The sequence below is a fragment of the Martes martes genome (genome assembly GCF_963455335.1).
Source record: "Martes martes genome assembly, chromosome: 1".
Taxonomy (NCBI): domain Eukaryota; kingdom Metazoa; phylum Chordata; class Mammalia; order Carnivora; family Mustelidae; genus Martes; species Martes martes.
Genome location: NC_137888.1, coordinates 142249560 through 142276264, shown reverse-complemented (window position 1 = coordinate 142276264; position 26705 = coordinate 142249560). Strand labels below are relative to the sequence as shown.

The 26705-nt window shown below is 36.1% G+C and overlaps 1 protein-coding gene across 1 annotated transcript in view; it reads right to left on the bottom strand.

Annotated features, from left to right (window-relative positions):
* The window catches only part of ZCWPW2 (zinc finger CW-type and PWWP domain containing 2), a 121313-nt gene that overhangs the window by 71678 nt on the left and 22930 nt on the right, over positions 1–26705 (bottom strand). Inside the window, exon 3 of the mRNA XM_080814961.1 lies at positions 10831–11184. Coding sequence (XP_080671087.1) covers positions 10831–11171 — 341 coding nt within the window. The 5' untranslated portion in view covers positions 11172–11184. The remainder of the gene's footprint in view (positions 1–10830; positions 11185–26705) is intronic.

The following is a 26705-nucleotide window of genomic DNA, read 5'->3' as shown; positions in this document are numbered from 1 at the left end:
AAAAAAAAAAAAAAAGAGGGGCACCTGGGTGGCTCAGTGGGTTAAAGCCTCTGCCTTCGGCTTGGGTCATGATACCAGGGTCCTGGGATCGAGCCCTGCATCAGGCTCTCTGCTTAGCAGGGAGCCTGCTTCCTCCTCTCTCTCTCTCTGCCTGCCTCTCTGTCTACTTGTAATCTCTATCTGTCAAATAAATAAATAAAATCTTAAAAAAAAATGAAATCTTGCCATTTGCAAGGATGTGGATGGAACTAGAAGGTATTATGCTAACCGAAATAATCAGAGACAGACAGTTATCATATGATCTCACTCATAATGTGGAATGTAAGAAATAAAATAGAGGAGCAGAGGGGAAGAGAGGCAAAAATAAAACAAGATGAAATCAGAGAGAGAGACAAACCATAAGAGACTCTTTAGGAAACAAACTGAGGGTTGCTGGAGGAGAGGTGGGTGGAGAATGGGGTAACTGGGTGATGGGCATTAAGGAATGCATGTGATATAATAAGCACTGGGGATTATATAATACTGATGAATCACTGGCCTCTACCTCTGAAACCAGTAATACATTATATGTTAATTAATTGAATTTAAATTAAAAAATAAAAACTCAATAAAAAGGGATTAGGACACAGACATGCATAGAGAGAAGACCACGTGAAGACACAAGGAGAGAGATGCATCTATAAGCCAAGGAGAAAGCCTAAGAAGAAATCAACCCTGCTGACAATTTAACCTGAGATTTCTAGCCTCAGAATTGTAAGAGATTAAATTTCTGTTATTTTTAAGCTACTCAGCCTGTTACACTTTGTTATGGCAGCCCTAACAAACTAATCATATACAGGTATACAATTATATATAGGTAAGATAATTGGTATAATTGAGAGGTAAGAAGAATGACACAAAAACATTTTTTGCCTCATTTAACTATTTAGAAACTAGATAAATTAGATATTTAGATAATTTTAAAACCTAAAGGAAGCATACAGATCATGCTATAAAGAATATGAAATCATAAAAATGCAAAATCCATAAATTACTTGGGTTTGAGGACTATAGATGGTTGATCTTCTAATAAATTATCAATTGATATGAAAGTTACAAAGTTATAAATATAGAAATTTATCTACCATACCATTGTAAAAAAGTTTTTATAGATCATAAATAACACAATCTAACAAAAATATTTCATGCTTAGTATTATTAATGAAAAAAGTTTGATTCCAGGAAATTAACAAATCCCAAGTATAGTTGCCAGGACGTGGTGAGTTGGGTGCACTAGTCACCAGGGAAGGTGGAATGTGAGAATGGAGCAGATGTCTAGCTGTGTCCTGGATGCTGAGCAGAGTTCTTTGGCTCTTGGACCTCTCTGAGTTAGGGAAAGGGAAGGTAGAAGGTCTGCCTGGCATCCCTAGATCATGGAAGAGGAAGGGCTAGAAGATTACAAATTGAGTCAGACTATGTGGAACCCAAAGCAGCCTAATACTTTGGAAAATTGATAATGGAAAGTCAAGTAGAGGTTCAGGACCTAAATGATCTAGATCTAGTTATCAGGTTCACATCACAGTATCATTGCTATTTGGCAACCCTTATTGGGCTTAAAACTGCTTAAGAGAAGCTTGAATTGGAGTTTATCTTTTAAACCTACATTGGAAATCTACATTTCTGAAGGAACTCGCTCAAAAGAAGATTTCATTAAGCAAACAAATGACTAAAAATGAATGATAGCTGTATTGGAGATTCCTAACTTACTAGAAATCAAGAAACAGTGGGTCCAAAAAACCACAAAACCCCCCAAAACAAATAAAAAAAGAGACAGTGGGTCCTCCAGTAGATTAGTAACTCTTTGAAAAGAAACCAAACTGTGATTGTTATATTATATTTGTTGACTACTCTTTTTTTTTTCTTACAGTTTAATGAGTTTTTAAGATTATTTAAGATTATTTATTTATTTATTTATTTGATAGACAGAGATCACAAGTAGGCAGAGAGGCAGGCAGAGAGAGAGGGGAAGCAGGGTCCCTGCTGAGCAGAGATCCTGATGTGGGGCTCGATCCCAGGACACTGAGATCATGACCTGAGCCAAAGGCAGAGGCTTTAACCCACTGAGCCACCCAGGTGTCCCTTGACTACTCTTCTTAAAATGCAAGGGGCTCATGTTTAACACTAGGTGATTTGCGCCTCACCAAAATTTTAATATAAAATTATAAGTAGCACCAATTTCACTCAGTGTAAAATAATCACAGGATTTCTAACACTTGAGAAGTCAAAGAAAAATATCTTGCCATTATTATGTTTGAGTTTTTCTGACACAGATTCTGAGAAAACTTCTTTTACATAAAGCCTACTGGCCCCTAGAGTATTCCATTTAAATTGTTACTCTATAAAATATAAATAAAAATTAAAAAAATAAAAGTAAAAATAGAAATGACTCCTAAAAAGAATTACATGCCAATAAAAGAAAAAAGCTTCTGTTCATTATTTAAAACATGTCATATTAGACAAAATATTGCATGCTGATTTACAGATGAATTATGAAAAGTGTTGTCAAATGTCCTCATAATTGGGGCACATTAGTATTTCTTCAGGCAGTGTAAAGGAATTGTCTGACTCCCAGTCTGTGTGTTTCAGCTAAAACAGAATGTACCAAACTGCAGGAGAAGCTGAGAGGCAACAGATGCAGAAAACATGATACTTCTCTCCATGTGTTTTATCCATCATTTTCCCTGACTCAGCATGACTGAAGAAAGCTGATGTCCATTTTTTGCTTTCACTCTGAATTCTGAGTTCCAAAACTGTCAATGATGATAGTGCATTGTGTACTTCTACTTCCTAGTTTTTCATGTTAATATTGATGAGAAACTCTGAAGCGTTGTCTTGTGGGCTTAAAGATGGAGAGGGAGAGTAAGAGTAGGCAACCCAATGGGAAGGTGTTAGAATTACAAGGAAAGTTGTGTGATTGATTTTAGAACCTGTGGGTGGTGGGAGGTAAAATGTACATATACAACAGGGACAAATAGATACCAAGTATTGGAATCCACTTGGGGGAAAAGGAAAATTTGGGCACAACATGTAGCTTCGAGAGGAGTGCAAATATATCATGAAGAAACTGGTGTCATACACATTCCTCATCCAGTGGAAATGATCTTTAATAAGATAGCTATTGTCCTCAGCAGAAGTTGAAGCGTAAGCATGATTTCAGTTGCCATGTTTTTATACTCAATGAGAAATACATGACTGTTATTTTCAAACTATGATTTGAATGTTTAAAAGGAGAGATAGTTTTACTTGGGCCTCACTCTTTTGTTTTTGTTTTTGTTTTTTTTAAAGATTTTATTTATTTACTTGACAGAGAGAGACACAGCAAGAGAAGGAATGCAAATAGAGGGAGTGGGAGAAGGAGAAGCAGGCTTCCTGCCAAGCAGGGAGCCTGATGCGGGGTTTGATCCCAGGGCCCTGGGATCATGACCCAGCCAAAGGCAGATGCTTAACAACTGAGCCACCCAGGAGCCCCCTGAGCCTCACTCTTAATCTGTGGGAAACAAAATGGATGAGTTGGAATCATCACTAACCGAATGCTGTATTTGCCACAAAATCTCTCAGCTGTACCTAACTACAGGGGGATGATAGGAAGAGCAAATTCCCCATCCTCTCCCCACATTATAAGTATATTAATCCATAGACAAAAGAATGCACATAAGAAGTAGTCAAATAATATTTTATAAAACTGAAAGGATCTACAGAAATCTCAATTTATAAATTTCAATACTATATCTAAAATGTATCACTGCATTGGCTTGTTAATTTAAAGGCATATCTTACCACTAAATTGTTTGTACTATAGTACATTAGAATGCAAACATATTTTCTATAAATTAACTTCCATATTTACAAAAAAGCTTTGTGAAATGTGTAAATATGCCCAAGGTACTTACTTTCAATAGAAGCCTAGTTTCTGTTTGACAATGTATCTGTCCCTACTAGGGGAGATATGCACCATTATTTTTTATTTTTAACTTCTATGCTCTTTCCAGCTGAATACAATGATATCTGATTTTTTTTTTTAATGAAGGCTGCTTAATATTTTGAGGATAGCTTTTCTCCTCCTAGTACATACAGGTATCCCCACCACCAGCACAACAGACATAGCATAACCCAAAGACAAGAGGCTGCATATATACTTTTTAAGTATGTAAGTGTGTGTTATCTCACAATGTGGAGGTAAATGTAACTGTTGTAATTTGATTTTCCACGGATTTTGCCCAGAGACAAAGTGCTTTTTCTTGACAATTCTTTATTTTTATTATATAAAGATTAAATCTGTATCAGTCTCTCTTTACCTTTTTTAAGCTTTATTAGAGAAGGTCAACTGTTCTGGGAAAGAGCAACTCTGGGATGTTGTTAAGATTGTTTCTGAGCCTTCAAAGTTGGGTGTAAGGCCATGGGCTAATGAGAACTGACCCAGATAATGCTACCTGCTAAGTGTCTCTACAGCCAGCTAGCTGGTCTTTCCACTTGAAATTTCAACATTTTTAATATTGCTTAATTAAGAGCTGATGTTTGACTATGTTTAGTGGGTTAATTCTAGTTTTACATTCTGCTATTGCAATTTATCCTGTTATCAGCTTTCTATGTATCTGTAGCACTGAATAAGAAATATAACGAGATTTTTTTATATTTTAAGGTTATATTTTAAGCCTGTGCTCAACTATACTTAGTTCATAAAGAAGAATACATATTACTACTTAGCCAAATGCATTCTATTCTTTCCAAATAGAAAGAAGTAGATACAGCTGCATTTTGCAGGTATTTTGATGGTTCTAATCATAGATTAGAGATAATTTAAGGCCTGGAGTAAAACATGTTTGATTTGTATTTCAAGTCCTAATCCTCAGTTACAAGCACAAAACTGCAAAAGAAATTCCTAATGAGATTTCTAACATAATATTTCAGATATAGTGACAAGAAACAAATACATTTCTTGAATTAGTCATTGAACCTTGAGAATTTCCAATAGAAAATACAAACTCTCTGCTTTCAAAAATATTAATTTTAGATCTGAAAAATGGTATGGGACTACAAACACCTTCATAAGTAACCTCATAAGATAAGCATTCATATTCATGTCTTTTAAGATACTTGTTTTTACATAGCTATCTAGTTTCTCTTGGTGCCCATCTTAATTATTTTACAAAAGAAAATAATATTTTTAATATTTAAATATATAATACATATATTTATAACATTTCACAGTTGATCTCTAGAAAAGTCCTCAGTAGCAAAAGGTATATATCTCAGAGAGATGTCCACATTTGCAAAGGTATTAAACGTGTTAGTTCGCTAAGGCTGCCACAGAAAAATACCACAGAGTGAGTGGCTTAAACAACAGAAATTTATTTTCTTATAGTTTTGGAGGCTTTGAGTCTAAGATCAATAGGTCAGCAGGGATGGTTTCCCTGAAGCCTCTCTCTGGCTCACTTCTTGCTATGTCTTCACATAGATTTTCCTCTGTGCATGTGCATCCCTGATGCCTCTTTGTGTGTCCAAATTTCCTCTTCTTATAAGAATGCCAGTCAGATTGCTGTAGGGCCCACCCTAATGGCCTATTTTTACTTAATCACCTCTTTAAAGGCCCTGATTCCACGTGCAGTCACTTCTGATGTTTCAACTTTTAAGTATGACTTTTGGGGAACACAATTCAGCCCACAATAGTAAGTGACAGAACAAGAACACAAATGTAGGTTTGATTTGAAGGTCTCTTGTCTGTATATGTGTGCATGCCTGTGTGTGTATGTGTGCGTGTTTGTGTGTGGTATGTTAAAGAAAGTCCATCACAGTCTCTCTATGACAGCAAACATTTTATATTCTTCATGGAGAACAGCTGACCATGAATGGAATGAGGTAATATGAGCCAGAGTATCCCAGCTCTGAGAATGTTAAGTAGGAGAATGTAATGCAAAATAGCAAGGGATTCTGGGAAGATAGTAACAATGGTGTTATGGTTTTAGAATCTCCTGAAGTTTTCCTGTAAGTACAAGTTCTACCTGTAAGTACAGGTAGAACAACTATAACAGCACAGTCAAAAACTGACACACAACATCTATAACAAAAGTAAATGATAAACTATCCACAGAAACTACCAAAATTGGAGCAGGCAGGTACAAACTACTGACAGTTCCAAGACCCACATATCACTAGCATCTGTATGAGGGAAAGCAGGGTGGGAGGGAAAAGGCAACCAGAGGTCTGATGGGTTTGTGAAATAAGAACCTCAAAACCATAAGGAGTACTTATTGAAAAGTGCAGCAGGTCAACATGAGCACAGCAGCCAAAACTGTGAGGAGGATCACAACAAAATCCAGAGTTATTGGAGCGCTCTGGACTCTGCGAACACTTAAAACTTACACTGACAAGAGCTTACACTGATGGGAAACTGCTGGGAGTATAAATCAAATTGAAGAAGAAAGGATCAATATGAATAAAGAAAAGTGAGGGTACAAATAAAAGTGGGGATACAGGCCAAAAGCACCATCCATGAGAAAAAGGTGGATTTCATTAAAATTAAGAATGTCTGCTGTGTAAAATATACTAGTAAGAGAATGAGAAGTTAAGTCACAGACTGGGAGAAAATATTTGCAACACAGATATCTGATAAAGGACTGGTATCCAAAATATTCAAAGATCTCTTAAGCTCTCTAAGAAAATGAACCACTCAACTAAAAGATAGGCAAAAGACCTGAGTAGACATATGGCAAAGAAGATATACATATGGCAAATAAGAATATTAAAAGATGTTCCACATCATATGTCATCTGGGAAATGCAAATTAAAACAACCATGTATGTTCATGAAAATACACAGAGGAAATACTAAGTGAAAGAAGCCAATCTGAAAAGGTTACATATTGTGATTACAATACAGTATTCTGGAAAAGGCAAAACTATGGACATATAAAGATCCCCAGTTGCCAGGGGGTGGTGGGAGGGATGAATAGCTGAAGCAGAGGAGATTTTTAGGCCAGTGAAACTATTCTGAATGATAGACATTATAATGGTGAATACATGTCATTATACATTTGTCAAAAACCTATAGAATGTGCAGCACAAAGAGTGAATCCTAATGATTCACTATGGATTTTGGTCGAAAATGATGGGTAAATGCTGGTTCAGAGATTGTAACAAATGTGCCACACTGATTTGGGATGTTGATGGTATATGAGGTTGTATGGGGCAAGGGGGGAATGTGGAAACCCTGCACTTTTCCATTCAGTTTTGCTGCAAACTTAAAACTGCTCTAGAAAATAAGGTTTGTTAAAATATGAAAATAATTAAATTTTAAAATTTAAAAAAATAAAATTAGGGAAGAAAAAAAACTAGGAAATCTCAGACATCAAGTTCATATTTTTGATGCTCTGAGAAAATAATAGAATAAAGGGCCCTGGGTATATGATTTAGACAAAAAAGCTAAAGCAAATCTATTCTGCAGATTCCAGTTCTGGACAAGTTGAGGTAGACTCACTTCTCTATATTCTTCCCACTAAGTACACCAAAAATTCCTAAGTATTATACGTTAAATAAACATAAGAAGATTCTAAAGGATGAAGAAAAGATAAACCAGAGAAGGGCCTGAGGACCTGAAGAGTGACATGGCAGGGAGTTCCCTGAGTTTATATTTGCCTCCTATATCTTAGACTGGGCGCTAAAGAAGTCAGCAACCCAGACATACCAATGGGTGCAAAGGAACAAAAGTCCATATGAAGCCTGATCTTTTCAGTCAAAGAACCAGGATAGGGGCAACCTAGCAAGACAGAAAACTTTAAAGCAATAGCTACTTTCCCCCAGCCAAATACCCTGGAAATTTCTACAGATCCCTATCTCCATCCTTAACAAAGGGCAAGTGTTGAGTCTGGACTTCAACACACTCAGCAATAATAAAGCTACCACTGCCTCCCCACTCAGATGGTGGTGGAAGAGGACTACTGGGAAGCTGGAATTTTATCACCTTCCAGAATTAACATGCTTCTCCCTGTCATGGTATCAGTGGAGGTGAGAATAAGGTACCCCTACCTTTCCCAGCCAAGTTGGTGAGTGAGAAGCCTTAACTCTAATCCCTTCCCAGCAGTAATGAGGCACCCCACACTTTCCAGAGAGTAAGTGGAGGCTGACTAGAAAACCTAGACTTCCACTCCCAACCTGGCAGTAACAAAGAGGTTCCCTCATATCTCTCCAGTACAGTAGTAGGGGCAGCCTCCTAAAAAGATTTTAAAAAGATCCAAAACAAACAAACAAACAAAAAACCCAAATAAATAGAAGGTATATAGAGAGAACCAAATGGAAATGTTACACCTGAAAATACAAGAACTAAAACCAGAAGCTCAAGGGATATTTACAACAGCAGAATGAATATGAAAGAGGCAAGAATCAGTGACCTTAAAACAGAAATGATCCAATCTGAACAACAGAGAGAAAACAGACTGAAAAAAAACCTCTTCTTAAGGAACAGAATTCATTTCATATAAAAGTACAAAAGGGACTCAGCAGGTGTCCTCCAAAGCAGCTTCTACGTCCAAAGCAGCTTCTACTCTGAAAGCAACCCCTACAGGGACTGATGTCACTCCAAAATGACTCTTCCTTGGGAGAGGGGAAGATAACCACACACACTAGTTGCACCCATAGTCCCAGTAGCCAAAACTTACAGCTGGAAGCACAGAGAAAATGTCCTGTTGATCAGTCCAACTACAGCCTCCCTGAGGCAGACTGGGGACAGACATCTGGTGTGATTGCTGTCGCCACCCAACCAGAAGCCCATGGCAGCTCCAGACTGACCCCTCAATGGCACAAGGACGAAACTCTGCCACCCAGTGTACCCACAACAAGCAAAGTGGGCCATTGCAGCCAACTGGACTAAAGACAAACACAGCTCAGCCATAATAGTAGGGTGCAAGCAACCCATACAGGACACACCCCTGGATCTGAGAAAGAGGGAGCATTGCACTATGGGCCACCACAGGACCTCTTTTTCATAAGGCCACGACTTTCAAGATCAGGAGACATAGCTGGCTTTTCTAATACACAGAAACAAAGAGAGTTAGACAAAATGAAGAGGAAGAGGAATATGTCACAAAGGAAAGAACAAGACAAAACCACAGCAAAACAGCCAAATGAAACAGAGATAAGTAATATGTATGATAAAGAATTCAAAGTAATGGTCATAAATATACTCTTTGGGCAACAGATTTAAATTAGAGCTCAGTAACATAAAATATTTAGAAATCCCCAAATATCAGGTAAAAATATACTTCTAACAGATCATCTGGAAAGAAGACACCACACAGATAATTAGTAAATGCTTGAAACTGAATGGTAATAAAACACAATATACCAAAATTTGTGGGATATAGCTAATGCTGTCCTTAAAGAGAAATTTTTAGCTGTAACTGCCTATATCAAGAGGAAAAAAGATTTAAATCATTTACTTAAAGTAACTAGAAACTAGGAAAAAAAAAAAGAATTAGACCCTCAAATGTCAGGGAAATAATAATGAGACCAGGAAACAATAAATAAGAAATTAGACAAACATTGACCTCAACCGCAGCAACTTCTTCCTAGCAACATTGCCAAAGGCAACAGAAGCAAGGGCAAAAATGAACTATTGGGATTTCATAAAGATCAAAAGCTTTTGCACAGCAAAGGAAACAGTTAACAAAACCAAAAGACAACTGACAGAATGGGAGAAGATATTTGCAAACGACATATCAGATAAAGGGCTAGTATCCAAAATCTATAAAGAGCTTATCAAACTCAATACCCAAAGAACAAATAATCCAGTCAAGAAATGGGCAGAGGACATGAACAGACATTTCTGCAAAGAAGACATCCAGATGGCCAACAGACACATGAAAAAATGCTCCACATCACTCGGCATCAGGGAAATACAAATCAAAACCACAATGAGATACCACCTCACACCAGTCAGAATGGCTAAAATTAACAAGTCAAGAAATGACAGATGCTGGCGAGGATGCGGAGAGAGGGGAACCCTCCCACACTGCTGGTGGGAATGCAAGCTGGTGCAACCACTCTGGAAAACAGTGTGGAGGTTCCTCAAAAAACTGAAAATAGAGCTACCCTATGACCCAGCAATTGCACTCCTGGGTATATATCCTAAAGATACAAACGTGGTGCTCCAAAGGGGCACGTGCACCCGAATGTTTATAGCAGCAATGTCCACAATAGCCAAACTGTGGAAAGAGCCTAGATGTCCATCAACAGATGAATGGATAAAGAAGAGGTGGTATATATACACAATGGAATACTATGCAGCCATCAAAAGACATGAAATCTTGCCATTTGTGACAATGTGGATGGAACTAGAGGGTATCATGCTTAGCGAAATAAGTCAATCGGAGAAAGACAACTATCATATGATCTCTTTGATATGAGGAAGTGGAGATGCAATGCGGGGGGGTTGGGGGGAGGTAGGAAAAGAAAAAATGAAAAGATGGGATTGGGAGGGAGACAAACCATAAAAGACTCAATCTCAAAAAACAGACTGAGGGTTGCTGGGGGGAGGGGGGACGGGAGAGGGTGGTGGGGAAATGGACATTGGGGAGGGTATGTTCTATGATGAGTGCTGTGAAATGCGTAAACCTAGCGATTCACAGACCTGTACCCCTGGGGATAAAAATACATTATATGTTTATTAAAATTTTAAAAAAATTAAAAAAAAATTAGACAAACAGTAGAAAAAAAGTTGATTCTTTGAAAAGTTTTAAAAATTCATCAACTTAGCAAGACCATAACTTAATAGCTTATTTCGAAATAACAACAACTTTACCTTGGCCAATTCTGTAATTTTACCAAAACCAGGCTTCCAAGAGGGAGCTGTGAATAGACAATCTTAAATCCGCTTTCATGAAGCTGAGACTCTTCAGGGAAGTCTTCTTCAGAAACAGAGCAGTTATTGTATCTTGAATCAGCGTTCATGAAACAGTACCATGGTTTATTGTGGTCAACTCTGGCTGCATCCTCACTTGACAACAATCTCCATTTCAAACAGCTTTCACTCTCACATTGAACCCATACTTTGTTTACATACATACTGTTTTCTGCTGAGGGATCCATTGCATGGTTACAATATTCTACTATTATCTTACTATCCAATTTTTCCTTTTCCATAAATGCATTTAATCTGGAAAACAAATAAGAAAAGAATAAAGATTCAAGGACATAAGGAAAGTTCAAGCCAAAATCAGAGAAAAAGCTCTTTGATACCTTCTTTGCCCACATCTTCTCTCTCCCATAGATACTATACATTTTGAACAATTTGTTCCCACCCACCCAGAAACAAAGGAACAAAACAGAAGCATCACTCTAGGCATAAAATGCTCCAAAATCAAAAATAAATTTTTAACAACAAAAATAAAAATAAGTATGACCATTTTTACAGAGAAAACTGAAGCTAAGAAAAGTAATTTGTTTGAGGTCCCAGAGCTAGTATATGGTAGAGTCAGTATTTAAATGCAGTAAGTTTAGTTCCAAATTCTGTGATCTTATCCTCTAAGCTTTACTGTCATATATATACATATATACAATCATATATGACATTTGCTGTCATATATAGATGACATATATATGATATACTATGATATGTACACATATGATGTATATTTATGTATATGATGTGTACATACATATATATGAAATGACTTGATGACCCCTTTCTTTTTCTAATTGAGGAAAATAAAATGTAACAAATATTCACCATATGAACATTTGAAATCTACTTTTAAAAACCAATCTTTTGCTTATATAATATTGCTTTTTATCCATTAATTCAAACAGTTTAAAAAAAGCATTTCTCAGAATTCATCATGAAAATTTTAAATATATAAAACATTAGAATTGTATGATTAAGCTCCCAACTTCTAGCTTCAATAATAACTGTGTGTATACTAAAAAATAATAAAACCAAAATAAAGTAAAAGTAATTAACAACTTAATTTGCAATAGAAACCTATTTTAAAGAATGACTTCAATATACCACATTCACAAGTTAGCAAAACACTACTATCCAAGTGTAAGCACCATTTAAAGAAGCTCTCAATTCATGAGTTAATCATATATTTAGAAACTCACTCATCAAATTCCAGGGTCACCACAAATTGCTTTAGAAATTTGCCAACTTATGCCAATAGCCATAGCTCACAATTTTTTACCTGTTAATACTACTCGTATGAATGTATCCACAGAAAATGAACTTCAAAGAAACTATCCTACATATACAAAGACCCAACAATATTCACTGAGACACTATTTATCATATCAAAAGAGTGGACAAATCTAAAAACACAAAAAACTGAATCTACTAAAAGAGAAATAAAATTTTGCTAATAATATTCATGTAAAATTTCTGGTTAATTATATAACTGGTGAGGAAATTTATGAGAAGCAAGACTGCAATTTAGATTGCATTTGAAATGACTAGTCCTTTCCTCAATTTTCTGGGCCACTGGACAGTAGCACAAGTTGCTAAGTTCGGACACTGGAGCCAAATTATTTGTGAACTCCTGGCTCTACTGTTCGTTCACCAGTTGTCCTTGGGCAAGACAATATTTTGCATTTCACTTCACATTAGGTGTAAGTGTGTGTATATGTGTAGCAGTTTTGTTTATTTTCAATCCTTGTGCCATCTTTTATTATACTGCCTAAGAGAGGGATAATAGTGAATAGAAGCCAATGATAGGAGACATCCTTTTCTAATTTCAAAGAGAATGATTCTACTATTGACTATAAAGCCAAATATGTCTATTTGTTGATAGAGACCATTAAAAAGTTGCCAGAAAATTTTTCCCATCAATTACCAATTTACTATGAGGATTTTTTGTTAATCATGAACCACTGTTGAATTTTATCTACTGCTTTTCTGTATGTGTTGAAGTAAACAAAGATTGTCTAAGTCTATTAATTGGGTATGTTATAACAATGAATATATTAATGATAAATCATACTTGCATTCTAGGTAAACCTTACATGATTAAGTGTTATGAGAAATTTTAAACATATATTGCTGTATTTAGCTTATTAATAGTTATTTAAGATTACATATATATTTATTTATAGATAAGATTGGTCTAATAATTTCAATTCTCTTCTTTTTTGCCTTTGTCTGGTTTTGATATTAACATTAAAATAGCCTCATAAAATGAAGAACAGAATGTCTCCTTTTTTCTGAAAGTTCGCCTAAGGGGGGGAATTCCCAATTCTGTCTTACGTTTAAGAATACTATTGTATCTACTATGTTTTTTATTATGTTTCTCTCCTTCACTCTGAAATTTATTTATATCTTCTTTTTCTTCATTTATCTTGTCAGTACTTTTTAAACACAGACAGAATTTGAGTCTTCCTATTTATTTGTTAGAATTCTATTTAATTAATAGCTGCACTTTATTCTCTCCTTCCTCTCTCTCAGGCATTCTCTGTTGATCTTACCTTTCTTGTCTTGAGTTGGTGCTTGGTTAATTTATTTTCAGTCTTTTTAAAATTAATTTTAGGGGCACCTGGGTGGCTCAGTGGGTTAAAGCCTCCGCCTTCAGCTCAGGTCATGATCCCAGGGTCCTGGGATCGAGCCCCGCATCGGGCTCTCCACTCAGCGGGGAGCCTGTTTCCTCCTCTCTCTCTGCCTACTTGTGATCTCTGTCTGTCAAATAAATAAATAAATCTTTTAAAAAATTTTATTTTATTGTGGTAAAAACACTTAACATAAGGTCTATCCTCATAACAAGTTTTTATTGTTGACCATAGGTACAATATTGTATAGCAGATCTGTATAACTTATTCATCTTGCTTAATTAGAACTTCATGCCTGCTGATTCATAACTTCCCATCTACCCTTGAGTTCCACTCACCGATTCTAGGAATTTGAATATTTTAGATACAATATATAAATAGATTCATCCAGTATTTGTCTTTCTGTAACTGGCTCATTTCACTTAGCATAATGGCCCCAAGTTGATCCATATCCAATATTTTGCAGACCTTGGAAGGCTCAGTAATATTCCCTTGTAGGCTTTCTTCATCCATCCATTAACAGAAACTTAAGTTGTTTCCAAATCTTGGTTATTGTGAATAGTGCTATTATGAACATGGGAGGGCTAATTTGTCTTTGCGATCCTGATTTCAGTTCTCTTGGATCAATACCCAGAAGTGAGATTGCTGGATCCTGTGGTAGTTCTATTTTTTATTTTTTGAGGAATCCCCCATACTATTTTCCATAGCAGCTGTATCATTTTGCATTCCTACCAGCTGTGTACAAGATTCCAATTTCTCCATATCCCCGCCAACATTTCTTATCCTTTTTTTGATAATAGCCATCTTAAACAGGTTTGAGGTGATATGTAATTATGGTTTTTATTTGCATTTCTGTGATGATTATTGATGTTGAGGATATTTTCATATATCCGATGGCCGTATTTATGTCTTCTTTGGAAAAATGTCTACTCAGGTCCTTTGCTTAAATCCTGATTATTACTATTATTTCTATTAGTTTTAAGATTTCTTTTCATATCCTGGCTTTAACTCCCTATAGAGTATATATTTTGCAAATGTTTCATCCCATTCTATAAGTTGTCTTTTAAATTTGTTGATGGTTTCCTTTGTTGTGGAGAAACATTTTAGTTTTATATAATCTTACCTATTTGGTTTTGGTGTCAGATCCAAAAAAATCACTGACAAGACTAATCTCAATGATCTTTTCCTCTATGTTTTCTTTAAGAGTTTTACAGTTTCAGGTCCTTAATTTGAATCTTTCATCCTTTTGAGTTGATTTTTATGTATGGTATGAGATAAGGATCCAGTTTTATTCTTTTGCATATGACAGTCCAATTTTCTAATACCATTTATTGAAGATGCTATCTTTTCCCTATTGTGTATTCTTGGTGACTTTGTCAAAAATTAGTTAACCATATATATGTGGGTTTATTTCTGGGTTCTTTATTCTCTTCCATTGATCTGTGTGTTTTTATGCCAATACCATACTATTTTAATTACTATAGATTTGAAATACAGTTTGAAATGAGGAGGTAAAACGCCTGCAACTTTGTCCTTCTTGATCAAAATTGCTCTAGCGATTTGGGGTCTTTTATGATTCCATACGAATTTTATGTCTACTTTTTTCTATTTCCGTAAAAAATGCCATTTGAATTTTGATAAAGATTGAATTGAATGTGTGGATCACTTTGTGTACCAGGGATATTTTAAGAATATTAATTCTTTCAATCCATGAACATGAGATATCTTGCCATTTATCTATGTCTTTTTCAGTTTCTTCCAGAAATGTTTTGTAATTTCCATTGTACAGATCTTTTACCTCCTTTATTTATCTTACGCATTTTATTCCTTTTGATGTAATTAGAAATGGGATTGTTAATTTCTTTTTCAGACAGTTTGCTGTTAGTGCATAGAAATGCAATCAGATTTTGATTTTGTAGCCTGCAACTTAACTAAGTTCATTGGAGTCTTTAGGATTTTCTATTAAGATAATATGTTCTGCAAACAAAGACAATTTTACTTTTTCCTTTCTGATATGGACTCCTTTTATTTCTTTTTCTTGCCTAATTACGCTGGCTAGGGTTCCCAGTACAAAGCTGAATAGAAGTGATGGCAGCGGACACCTTTGTCTTGTCCCTGATCATAGTATGTTAGTTGTAAACTTTTTATATAAGACCTTTTATTTTTTTGAGATACATACATTCTTTCTATAACTCATTTATTGAGATTACATCAAAGATTGTTAAATTTTGTAAAATGCTTCCTCTGCATCTACTGAGATGATAATATGATTATTTTCTCATTATGGCATGTTTACTGATTTGAATATGTTGAACTACCTATGGATAAATCTAATTTGATCATGGTATATAATCCTTTTAATATACTGTTGAATACTGTTTAGTATTATTTTGTTGAGAACTTCTGAAAATATGTTCAGCAGGGATACTGGCCTGTAATGTTTTCTTTTTCTTTTTTTGAAGAGATTTTATTTATTAATTTGATTCAGAGAGGAAAGCAAGAGCAAAAGCAGGGGGAGCGACAGGTAGAGGGAAAGGGAGGTAGAGGGAGAAGGAGAAGCAGACATCCTGCTGAGCAGGGAGCCCAATGTGGGACTTGATTCCAGGACCTTGGATCATGACCTGAGCTGAAGGCAGATGCTTAACCAACTGAGCCACCCAGACACCCTATAATTTTCTTTTCTTATAATGTCCTTACCTGGCTTTGGTATCAGGGTAACGCTGCCCTTGTAAAATGAGTCTGGAAGTGTTCTTTACTCTTCGATTGTTTTGGAAGAGTTTAAGGATTGCCACTAATTCTTTAAATGTTTGGAAGAATTCACCAGTGAAGCCATCTGTAATTAGCCTTTTCTTTGTTGAAAGATTTTTGAGTACTGATTCAATTGCCTTGCATGTTACTGGTCTATTCAAATATTCTATTTTTTCTGTAATTTGTTCTTTGTAGATTGTGTCTTTCTAGGAATTTATCTATTCTAAGTTGTCTGATTTGTTGGCATATAATTGTCCGTATAGTCTCTCATGGTCATTTGTATTTTTTTGGCATTATTTGTAACATCTCTTTCATTTCTAATTTTGAGTTTTCTCTCTTTTTCTCTGTTAGGCTAGCTAAAGTTCTGGCAATTTTATCTTTTAAAAAAACCAACTTGTATTTTAATTGATCTTTTCTATTATCTCTCTAGTCTCTATTCATTTATTTCTGCTCTGATCTTTGTTATTTCCTCCTTCTACTAATTCAGGTTTAGTTGTTCTTCCTTTCCTAGTTCCATGTGGTGTAAAGCTAGGTTGTTTGAGATCTTTGTTTTTTTGATGTAGACATTTATCACTATAAACTTCCCTCTTAGAGTTGCTTTTACTGCATCCTATAATTTTAGTGTGTCAATTTGTCTCAGATACTTTTATATTTCTTCTTTAATGTCTTCTTTGACATTCAGAAGGATATTGTTTAATCTCCACATATTTGTGAATTTTCCAGTTTTTCTTGTTACTGATTTCTAGTTTCATGTAATTGTGATCAGCAAAGATGCCTGATGTGATTTTAATCTTTTCATATTTGTTAAGACTTGTTTTGTGGCCTAATATATTATTTATCCTAGAGAGCATTCTATGTGTATTCTGCCACTGTTGGAATGTTCTGCATATATGTTAGATATTTTTGGTCTGAAGTGTAGTTTAAGTCTAGTGTTACCCTGATATTCTGTCTGGATGATCTATCTACTGTTCAAAGTGGGATACTGAAGTTCCCTATTATTATTTTACTATTATTTATCTCTTCCTTCTGATTTGCTAATGTTTGCTCTATATATTTAGATGCTCCAATATTGGGTGCATAATTATTATTATTATTTTTTTTTTGAGAGAGAGAGCATGTGTGTTGGGGGGAGGGGGCAGAGGTGAGAAGTATCACAACTCAGAGTGTTTCACAGAGGTGCTCTTAAGCTATATAGTTAGCTTTACCATACTGCAATATATTTGAGTTATAATTAACTAGTTCAACAGGTTTATAGATTATGTTATCTAGATTAAATTATTTCTCAGAAAACTTGTATTTCTACAAGGAAACAGCATATTGAAGAGAAAACTAATAATGCAAATAATTAATGTGTAAGAGATAGAAAGGAAAGTGAAAAATGATTGATTGCTATCTATCACTGAACTACCTAGGATTTTGTCCATCTTGCAACTATTGGTCTGCTATAATGGAGAAAGTACTCTAAGTTTATGGTACCATTTCGATAGAAAGCTTAGGAAAATCCGTTATGATAGCCTATTATAAAATGTTAAGGGGATTAAAAGATTACTTTTAAATGGTAGATAAAGTTTTCAGATTTTCTTAGAAAGTTGGGTCTCACAGTGGATAATATTGAGAAGATAAATTAACACTAAGAAAATGTCATTATTACTTAAATGACAGTGATACTCATTTTCAATTGCATCTAACTTAAACCTCTGGTATTTTAGATTTGACACAGTTTATCCAGGCTAATAGAATTTATAATACAGATTACAAAACATTTATTCTTTTCAAACCAGATTCTCATTATCTCTATTACCTCCTCTCCAACACTTTGCTGGTTTTCAAAATTAGTAGCACAGGGGCGCCTGGGTGGCTCAGTGGGTTAAGCCTCTGCCTTTGGCTCAGGTCATGATCTCAGGGTCCTGGGATCGAGTCCCGCATCAGGCTCTCTGCTCAGCAGGGAACCGGCTTCCTCCTCTCTCTCTCTGCCTGCCTCTCTGCCTACTTGTGATCTCTCTTCTCTCTGTCAAATAAATAAATAAAATCTTTAAAAAAAATTTAGTAGCACATACAGAAAATACAAATGAAGCAGGAAAAGACAATGTGGTCTAGAAACCTCTAGTCTTTTTTTTTTCTTTTTTAAAGATTTTATTTATTTATTTGGGAGAGAGGGAATGTGCACAAGCGCACGCACGCACACAGAGTTGCAGGGGAGGGGAAGAGGGAGAGGGAGAAGCAGGCTCCCCATTGAGCAAGGACCTGGGATCATGGTCCCCGGGATCATGACCTGAGTCGGAGATAGATGCTTAACTGACTGACTCACTGAAACACCCCTGGAAACTTCTAGAGTCTTTAAACGGGTCCCCATAAAATTATGCCTAAGTAGTTCACACTATAGATTATAAAGATATTACCAAATGCAAAGCTATGCAAAGCATTAACACTTGCTTTACATGATTTCTTTTTAATTTTTGATTCCATGACTTAGCTAATGTTGAACCATAGAAATCAGAAGAAAATTTTAAAAATAAATTGGAGGAGCACCTGGGTGGCTCAGTCATTAAGCATCTGCCTTTGGCTCAGGTCATGATCCCAGCGTCCTGGGATCGAGTCCTGCATCGGGCTCCCTGCTCTGTGGGAAGCCTGCTTCTCCCTCTCTCACTCCCCCTGCTGTGTTCCCTCTCTCACTGTGTCTCTCTCTGTCAAATAAATAAATAAAATCTTTAAAAAAATATAAATTTGAAAACAAAAAAAAAACATAGAACAGCCATCCAAAATAATACAGCCTCAAGTTCAGGCTGTTTATTATTTATTCTTTCATTCAAGGTAATAGTTATGAATGGTCACACTCAATTTTCTGTCAGATAGCTCTACCACTTTTTTTTTTTTTTAAAGATTTTATTTATTTATTTGTCAGAGAGAGTGAGCGCAGGCAGACAGAGGCAGAGGGAGAAGCAGGCTCCCTGCTGAGCAAGGAGCCCGATGCGGGACTCGATCCCAGGACACTGGGATCATGACCTGAGCCGAAGGCAGCCACTTAACCAACTGAGCCACCCAGGCGTCTCAGCTCTACCACTTTTTATTAGACAAATGACTTAACCACTCTAAAATCTTTGGTCCCTTATCTGGGGATATTAAGAGTACTAACTATTAGCCTATTTTGAGCTCTGGTACAGTGTATTACACACTTGATAATAAATATTTGTTAAATAAATGATTGACTTTGAACATTAATTCAAACATGTAGTGAGTTTCTACTAGATGTCAGGCATGGATTTCAGGACTATGAACAAAAGATGAACAAGAAACAATCTCTCCTTTTGAGTTCAGACAGAGAAATAGATAAAATTAAGTTCCACAAAATACTGGATGAATGTAACAAAGGATGATACAGATAGGGGTTAGGTCCCAAAGGCTATAGATGGCCTTGCCCCATGGCTTTGGACAGCCCCTAACCCTATGAATTTGCATGAAGCAGCCCACACCTAGCTCTTAAAGGTTAAAGTCACATGCCTGTGGTTCTCCTAGACTGGAATTGCCCACAGGTGGCTCCTAGTCATGAGGGCAGCCTCCCACAGCTCCACTGAGGAGTGCTATAGTGGTAGCTCTTTCTCTGGGGTGACTCTACCTCTGCAGGGATTTTCTGCCTGGGTCATACACCAGGAAATCTAGGTGTTAATAGCCATGATCTCATGGCTTGTGCACTCTGTCCTGGCAGAGATGATGCATGAACAGTACCACTTGGATGCAGCAAAATCCGCTGCCTGTACCGTCTGGTGGGGTGACTACTGCAGCCTGTACCATAAGAACTCACTGGAACCAAATCTGGGGCAATCGAGGAGCTTGGCACAAATGCAGGGAGTGAAAGTCCTTGAAGTAAGGCTAAGCAGTAGGTATTTGGGCTGCTATAACAAAGGTACCATAGACTAGGTGACTTAGAGATAACAGAAACTTGTTTCTCACAGTTCTGATAGCTGAAAAGTCCAAGATCAAGGCTCCGGCAGATTCACTGTCTGATGAAAGCCCTTTCCTTGTTCACAGATGGCTGCTTTTTTGCAGTAAGCTCTCATGGTAGAAGGTGCAAGGCATCTTGTGGGATCTTTTTTAGAAGGGCATTGATTCCATTAATGAGCATTTCTATCCCCACAATTTATTTACCTCCCAAAGGCTCCACCTCCCAACACCATCACATTTTGGGGAAACACATTCAGTATATAGCAATGATCAAGTGTATGTTGGTTTTGGAAGTGGAAGGTTCCTAATGATAAGGAAGGGAGGATAGTGGCAGATGAATCTAAGATTTCTGGTTAGGGCAAATGAACAGTGGAGTTAATAATTGAATAGGTTTAATAATCAAATGCACAAATACAAGTTTGAGGTTTGGGGAATAGGAATAATACATTCTTTTTGGTCTTAAGATGCCTATAGGTCTACTAGATAGGTAATTTGAAGTATGGGTCTGTTTCTCTAGAGAAAAGTTCTAGAGTCACACAACAGGACGTCAGAGTATCAACTACTTGCCAGAAATCCTAGGCATCTACTTATTTTTAAATGGCTGACCATCTGGCTTTTACCAAATATTTCTTTTAAAGGAGACCAGAGGCTTTCTAATCACATAGTTGAAAGGATTTTTCTTTAACTTTGATTTTTCACTAGTTCTTTCTCCTCCTAGTCCCTAAATGTAGGCTTTTCTCAAAGTCTGTCTTTAAACTTCCCCTTCTATTCTCTTCCTTGAGGTGTTCACTCAAATAGCTTTGACACTTTCTCCTATGCAAATAGCTGCCAATTCTCCATCTCAAGTCTCACCTTCATACCTATATTCCAACTAATTTTGACACTGTCACCTGGATGCTCCTCAGGCACCCTGAACCTGGGCCAAATCGAGTTTTCATCTCCTTCAGAAGTCTCTCTTCACCATTATTGCTACTTAGGCTTGAATTTCACCCAGGGCCAACTTTGAAACTGCCTACTTTTTCACCCCCTCTCTTTAAATACTTGTCATTTTGTTATAACTTAAAAAATTTTAAAGGGTCTCTGTGTATGATCCCACCTTCTCAATCTTACTGACCTATAAACCCAGTTTAGTTCATTAACTCACTCAGACTCCTCTAAGAAGCCTACTAACCAGCTGGTCTATTTCTCTCTCATCCCACATTTATTCTTTTAACTCACTGATAATAGGTTAATTTTAGAAACTCTTAATAACTGGTTCTCTTGCTAAAATACACACACACACACACACACACACACACACACACACACAGAGTTTTCCATTGCTAATATAAGGTCTCCACTTTATATCTGAAATCTCCACAGTATAACTTTGTATTCTAGTGGTTAAGAGTATGGGTTTTATTACCTGTCAGACCTGGATTAAGATCTAAGAACATCAACGTAATAGTTGTACAACCTTGGAAAATCATTTAATATCCTTTCATTTAAAAAATGGGAATAATAATACTAGCACCTGCTGCATAGCATGTTCTTAAAGTTGAATAAAATAATGTGTCTAGGGCATGTAGCAAGAAGCAGAGCACACTGTAGGTGCTCATTAAATGACTGCTAGCTAGTATTACTTTCTTCTATTAGTCTTCCAAACTACCTCAACTTACATTATCAAATAATTACCATTTTCCAAAAAAACCAAATGTGTCTGTCTCTATACCTTTGTTCATGTTATCCTCCTTACTCTACCTTAACCTGTAAATTGCTGACTTTCAAGCTCTAGTTCAAATACCATCTTTTTCAAGAAGTCTTTCTGGATATCCCCAAACAGCTGCAATTTCTTCCTGCTATGTTTTCCTTAACTTCTCATAGTTAGTATTCTGGTTCATATTATAGTGTTAATCCATATTTTCCATCATTAAATTGTGAGCTGAGGGCAGACACATTATTTTTGTATCTCCAGCAGTGAAGGCATTGATGATGGAAACATTGTTTTCTGATCCACAAGTGCCTAAATAATTAAAATGCAGAAATTTTCCTTATCATTTCTCTAATTTTTCTCAGTGTCATCTATATTGCTGTGGAACATCTAGAACTAGCCAATGGATGGGAAAAATATTAGTGAGCAATTTTTAATTTGTAACAATACATTAAACATACTACTGGTTAAACTAAATTTATTAAAGAGACCACCAAGGTCTGCAGAACCCCACTAAATAGTTCTAAACAACTTTATGCAGTATAATTACTATTATGGGTATTTGTAGCATTAAAGTAAAATTTATAAGCTCAAAAAAAAAGAAAATAAGAAAAGTCCATGTGGATTTTACATAAATTCTCCACAGATTTATGTATTCCATGAACGTTATTTTAGAATGTTGGTAGTAGAGTCTGAAAAAGTTAAGAAATAAGATCTACTGTTCTTGAATTGAAATATTACATAGTTCCATTGTTTAACAGAACAAAGGCCTTTAAGATGGACTATAGCCAATATGAATCCTTGTGAAGCATCCATTTTTATTACAATGTATATGTATTTTGTGACTGATGAAGCCCAGATGGCAAAATTACAACATATCCAAGGAGTTTGGAACAATATAAGAATTTAATGAGACAGTGTGAAAAATACATACAGAATAGGAATGAAGATAAATGACTGCTTATAACAGAAACTGTTTTATTGTTTGTATGTGAACGAGAAAAATAATGATTGTTCTTCCAAATGAAAAAAAGTTGTCATTATTCTTTTGTTCTCCAAAACTGCTGTTATAGGAAGTGTTTCCATTTTTAACCATGGGCTACCCTAGATAATGCCACTCTTTTGGGTTGAAGAAAAGTAGTAGTATCGGTTTCAAGGTCTTTAGATTTCAGGCATTTTTGTATCATAATTTCAGTTTTCAGCTTCCAAAGAGAATTTGAAGTAATAAGATAATTTTAATGTTATAGATGATAATTTCATAATATTCAAGAGGCAGTTGAAAAAGATCAGGATTTGGCATCAAAACTGTAGTTTCTAATCTTGGTTATGGAACTTTGTAACTCTGTAATCTCAAGACAGGCTCAGTGTTCTTATATGTAATGGGGGAGAATAAGGCCAGATGATTTCTAAAAGTTGTCCTGTGTTAGTGTTTCTTGATTTATCCATTCTGGCTGTTCTTCCTCAAAAATTTTCTGCTCCCTCTACCGGATTATCAGCTTCTGTGCTTCGTTCTTTTTAACCACGTATCAAGAGTCCCAAATTTCATCAGCCACCCTTTCATCACATCTGTGTTATTAAGTCTCGTCAGCTCTGAAGACCTGCTAAACCTTACTTGCTTTGGAGGTGCTGGTTTTCATGGTCTATTCTGTCTTCAGTTCATACATAATATCCCTTAACCTGGCAATCTGATTAGACTAAAAGCTACATTTATTGTCAATCATTAATATCCAGCACTCTTCATTACCTTTGATCCCCATCCAGGGTCTTCAGTCTGATGCATTGTATCATCTCTCATGAAAGATGCTTTTATCACTACCTTCCAGACAATTAAATGTAGCAGGTATGAATTCCCTTTGGCAAATGTTGATCCAGTTTGTCACTGTCCTTCCCACAAAACCAGCTTAATAAGATCTTAGCTCTGAAGTCAAAAAGAGTCCAGAGTCTACCATTTACTGGTTCTATAACTTTGGGAAATTAACCTCTCATAATTTTATCTCCAAAATTATTACATCATAGAGAGGTTGTAAAGATAATTTTTTAAAAAAAAGTTAAGTGAATGTATTAGATAACAGTAATAGATAAAAATGCTTTTGTACAAGGAACAGTCAAGTTTAGAATACTCTGGGGGTTGGAATTTGTTTTTTATTTTTTATTCTTAGGAAGATTCCATGAAGAAAAAGAAAAACCAAAATACAGAGGAAGGAGGTGAGAGCTATATTAAATGACAACAACAACAAAGAAATACGGGCTCTACTGGAATGAATCTGAAGAAGCTGGTTATCAATTCAGCAAAGTTCAAAACCACATAAATCTACAATTTTAAAATGGTAAGGAATTATTGAAAATTGCCATACTCTACTAACAAAAGTATAAACTGGTTGAAACTCTAGAGTGAAATTTTGCAATACGTAACAAGAGACTTTAAAATGGACCCATATAGTAATGGTATTGCATCAAAGTTAAGTTGCTGACTTTGATAACTACATTATGGTCATATAATAGTAAAAATGATTCCTTGTTTTTGGAAATGCACACTTAAGTATTAAGCGGCAGAGAGGGCTCATGTATTTTGTGACTGGTGAATCCCACGATGGTAAAATTACAACATATCCAAGGATTTCCAAGAGTAACTTACACTTTTAAAGACTGTATTCTTTGGTCTGTGTGGTCAACCCCTCAGGCACCAGCAAGCTGCATCAGGAATGCAAGCTACCATTCCCACCTCTACCTGTGAGCTGGGAGATGGGGGACAGTGGGTGGGTAATGATAGTTTTATTTCTCAACTTGGCTGGGCCAGGGCACCCAGATGTTTGGTCAAATATTATTCTCACTCCATCCAGAAGTTTTATCCCACCAGGGCTCCTTTCATATATGGAGAAAAGCTTAAGTAAACAGACAATTCATAACCTCAAATACATAGTTGAGGACTCAATCACAATAATCAAAGAGAAAAGCAAGTATGAAAGATAGAAAACAAGCCTAACAAAAGGAAGAACTCAGTACCCATAAAATATAAGCTTAATAAAGTGAGAAGGACAGCATTTTAAAATATTTAATAACTTCAGAAAGATATGGATGAATATTCATTTTTTAAAAAAGACCAACAGAATACCATGGAAATTTAAAATCTGACCACTAAAATTTTAAAAAATCAATCAATACACTGTCAAGATGGTTAATACACTGCAAGACTGAACTCAGGGTTTTTCAGAGAATGAAACCCAAACTTAAAAAAAAAAAGATGTATAAGAAAAATTTAATAAACTAGGAAAGAAGCAAGAAAAAAAATAATAAAGAAAAAAACCAAAGAACTAATGGAGTTGGTCAATACAGACTTCCATTAAAATAATTACCATAGGGGCACCTGGGTGGCTCAGATGGTTAAGCCTCTGCCTTTGGCTCAGGTCATGATGCCAGGGTCCTCGGATGGAGCCCTGCATCAGGCTCTCTGCTCAGTGGGGGCCTGCTTCCCTTCCTCTCTCTTTGCCTGCCTCTGCCTACTTGTGATCTCTGTCTGTCAAATTAAAAAAAAAAAATTACCATAGACTAGGTGACTTAAATTTTTAAGAAACAGAAAGAGAGCGGTGGGGAGAGGCAGACGGAGAGAGAATTTAGGCATGGAGCCTGACACAGGGCTCCATCTCAAGACCCTGAGATTATGACCTAAGCTAAGTCAAGAGTCAGATATTTAACCAACTGCGCCACACAGGCACCTTTTATGTAACAGTCATAAACAACAGAAAACAAATTTATTTCTCATTGTTTTGCAGGCTGTAAGTCTTTGGCTTGTAGATGGCTATCTTGTTCACTCTCTCCTGCAGCCCTTCCTCAGTGCATGTGCAAAGAGAAGGAGAATGAGCCTTTTGGAGTCTCTTCTTACATGGATACTAATCTTAACAGATCAGGCTCTTACTATTAGGACCTCACCTAATCTTTATTACTTCCTAAGCAGCCCCATCCTCAAACCCAGCCATGTTGGGGCTTAGAGTTCCAACATATGAATTTGGGGAGTGCACACAAACTTAACTCAATAACTATCAATAAAACAAAAGCTCGTTCTTGAACAAGAGAAAATTCAAAAATAAATCATATTAGAAACATAACTAAAGAACCTTAAAAAAATATATACAAGCTCCTAGAGTATACCTTGAATATTTTTAACTCAAAAGGAAATTTAAAAAGCCAGATAATGAGAGCATAAGAAAAGGAAAAACTATGCTAATTTCATTTAGGAAAGTAGTTTTAAAAGTCCTGGCTAAGGGTGCCTGGGTGGCTCAGTGGGTTAAGCCTCTGCCTTTGGCTCAGGTCAAGATCTCAGGGTCCTGGGATTGAGCCTCGGGTCAGGCTCTCTGTTCAGCGGGGAGCCTGCTTCCCTTCCTCTCTCTCTGCCTGCCTCTCTGAGTACTTGTGATCTGTCAAATAAATAAGTAAAATCTTTTAAAAAAAAAATCCTAGCTAAAGCAGATCAGATCTATAAAATAAATCACATGTGTTAGAATATCACATGTGTTAGAATATTAAGAAAAAAATATCCTGGCCAAATAGGCAATAGGAAGTAAAAGTTATTTAGTTGCAAGAATGGTCCCTTGCAAGATGGCCTACCAAAAATGTGGCATCTTACAAAGCTCCATAGAAACTGGCTATAGCTCAGATCCTAAGGCAGTAAATACTGGTCTGCCATAATGTTTGGACCCATTTGCCACCTCCAGTGCTACTCATGTCAGGGAAGGGGCTGGCATTAACACAATCAATCATGTATACTGATG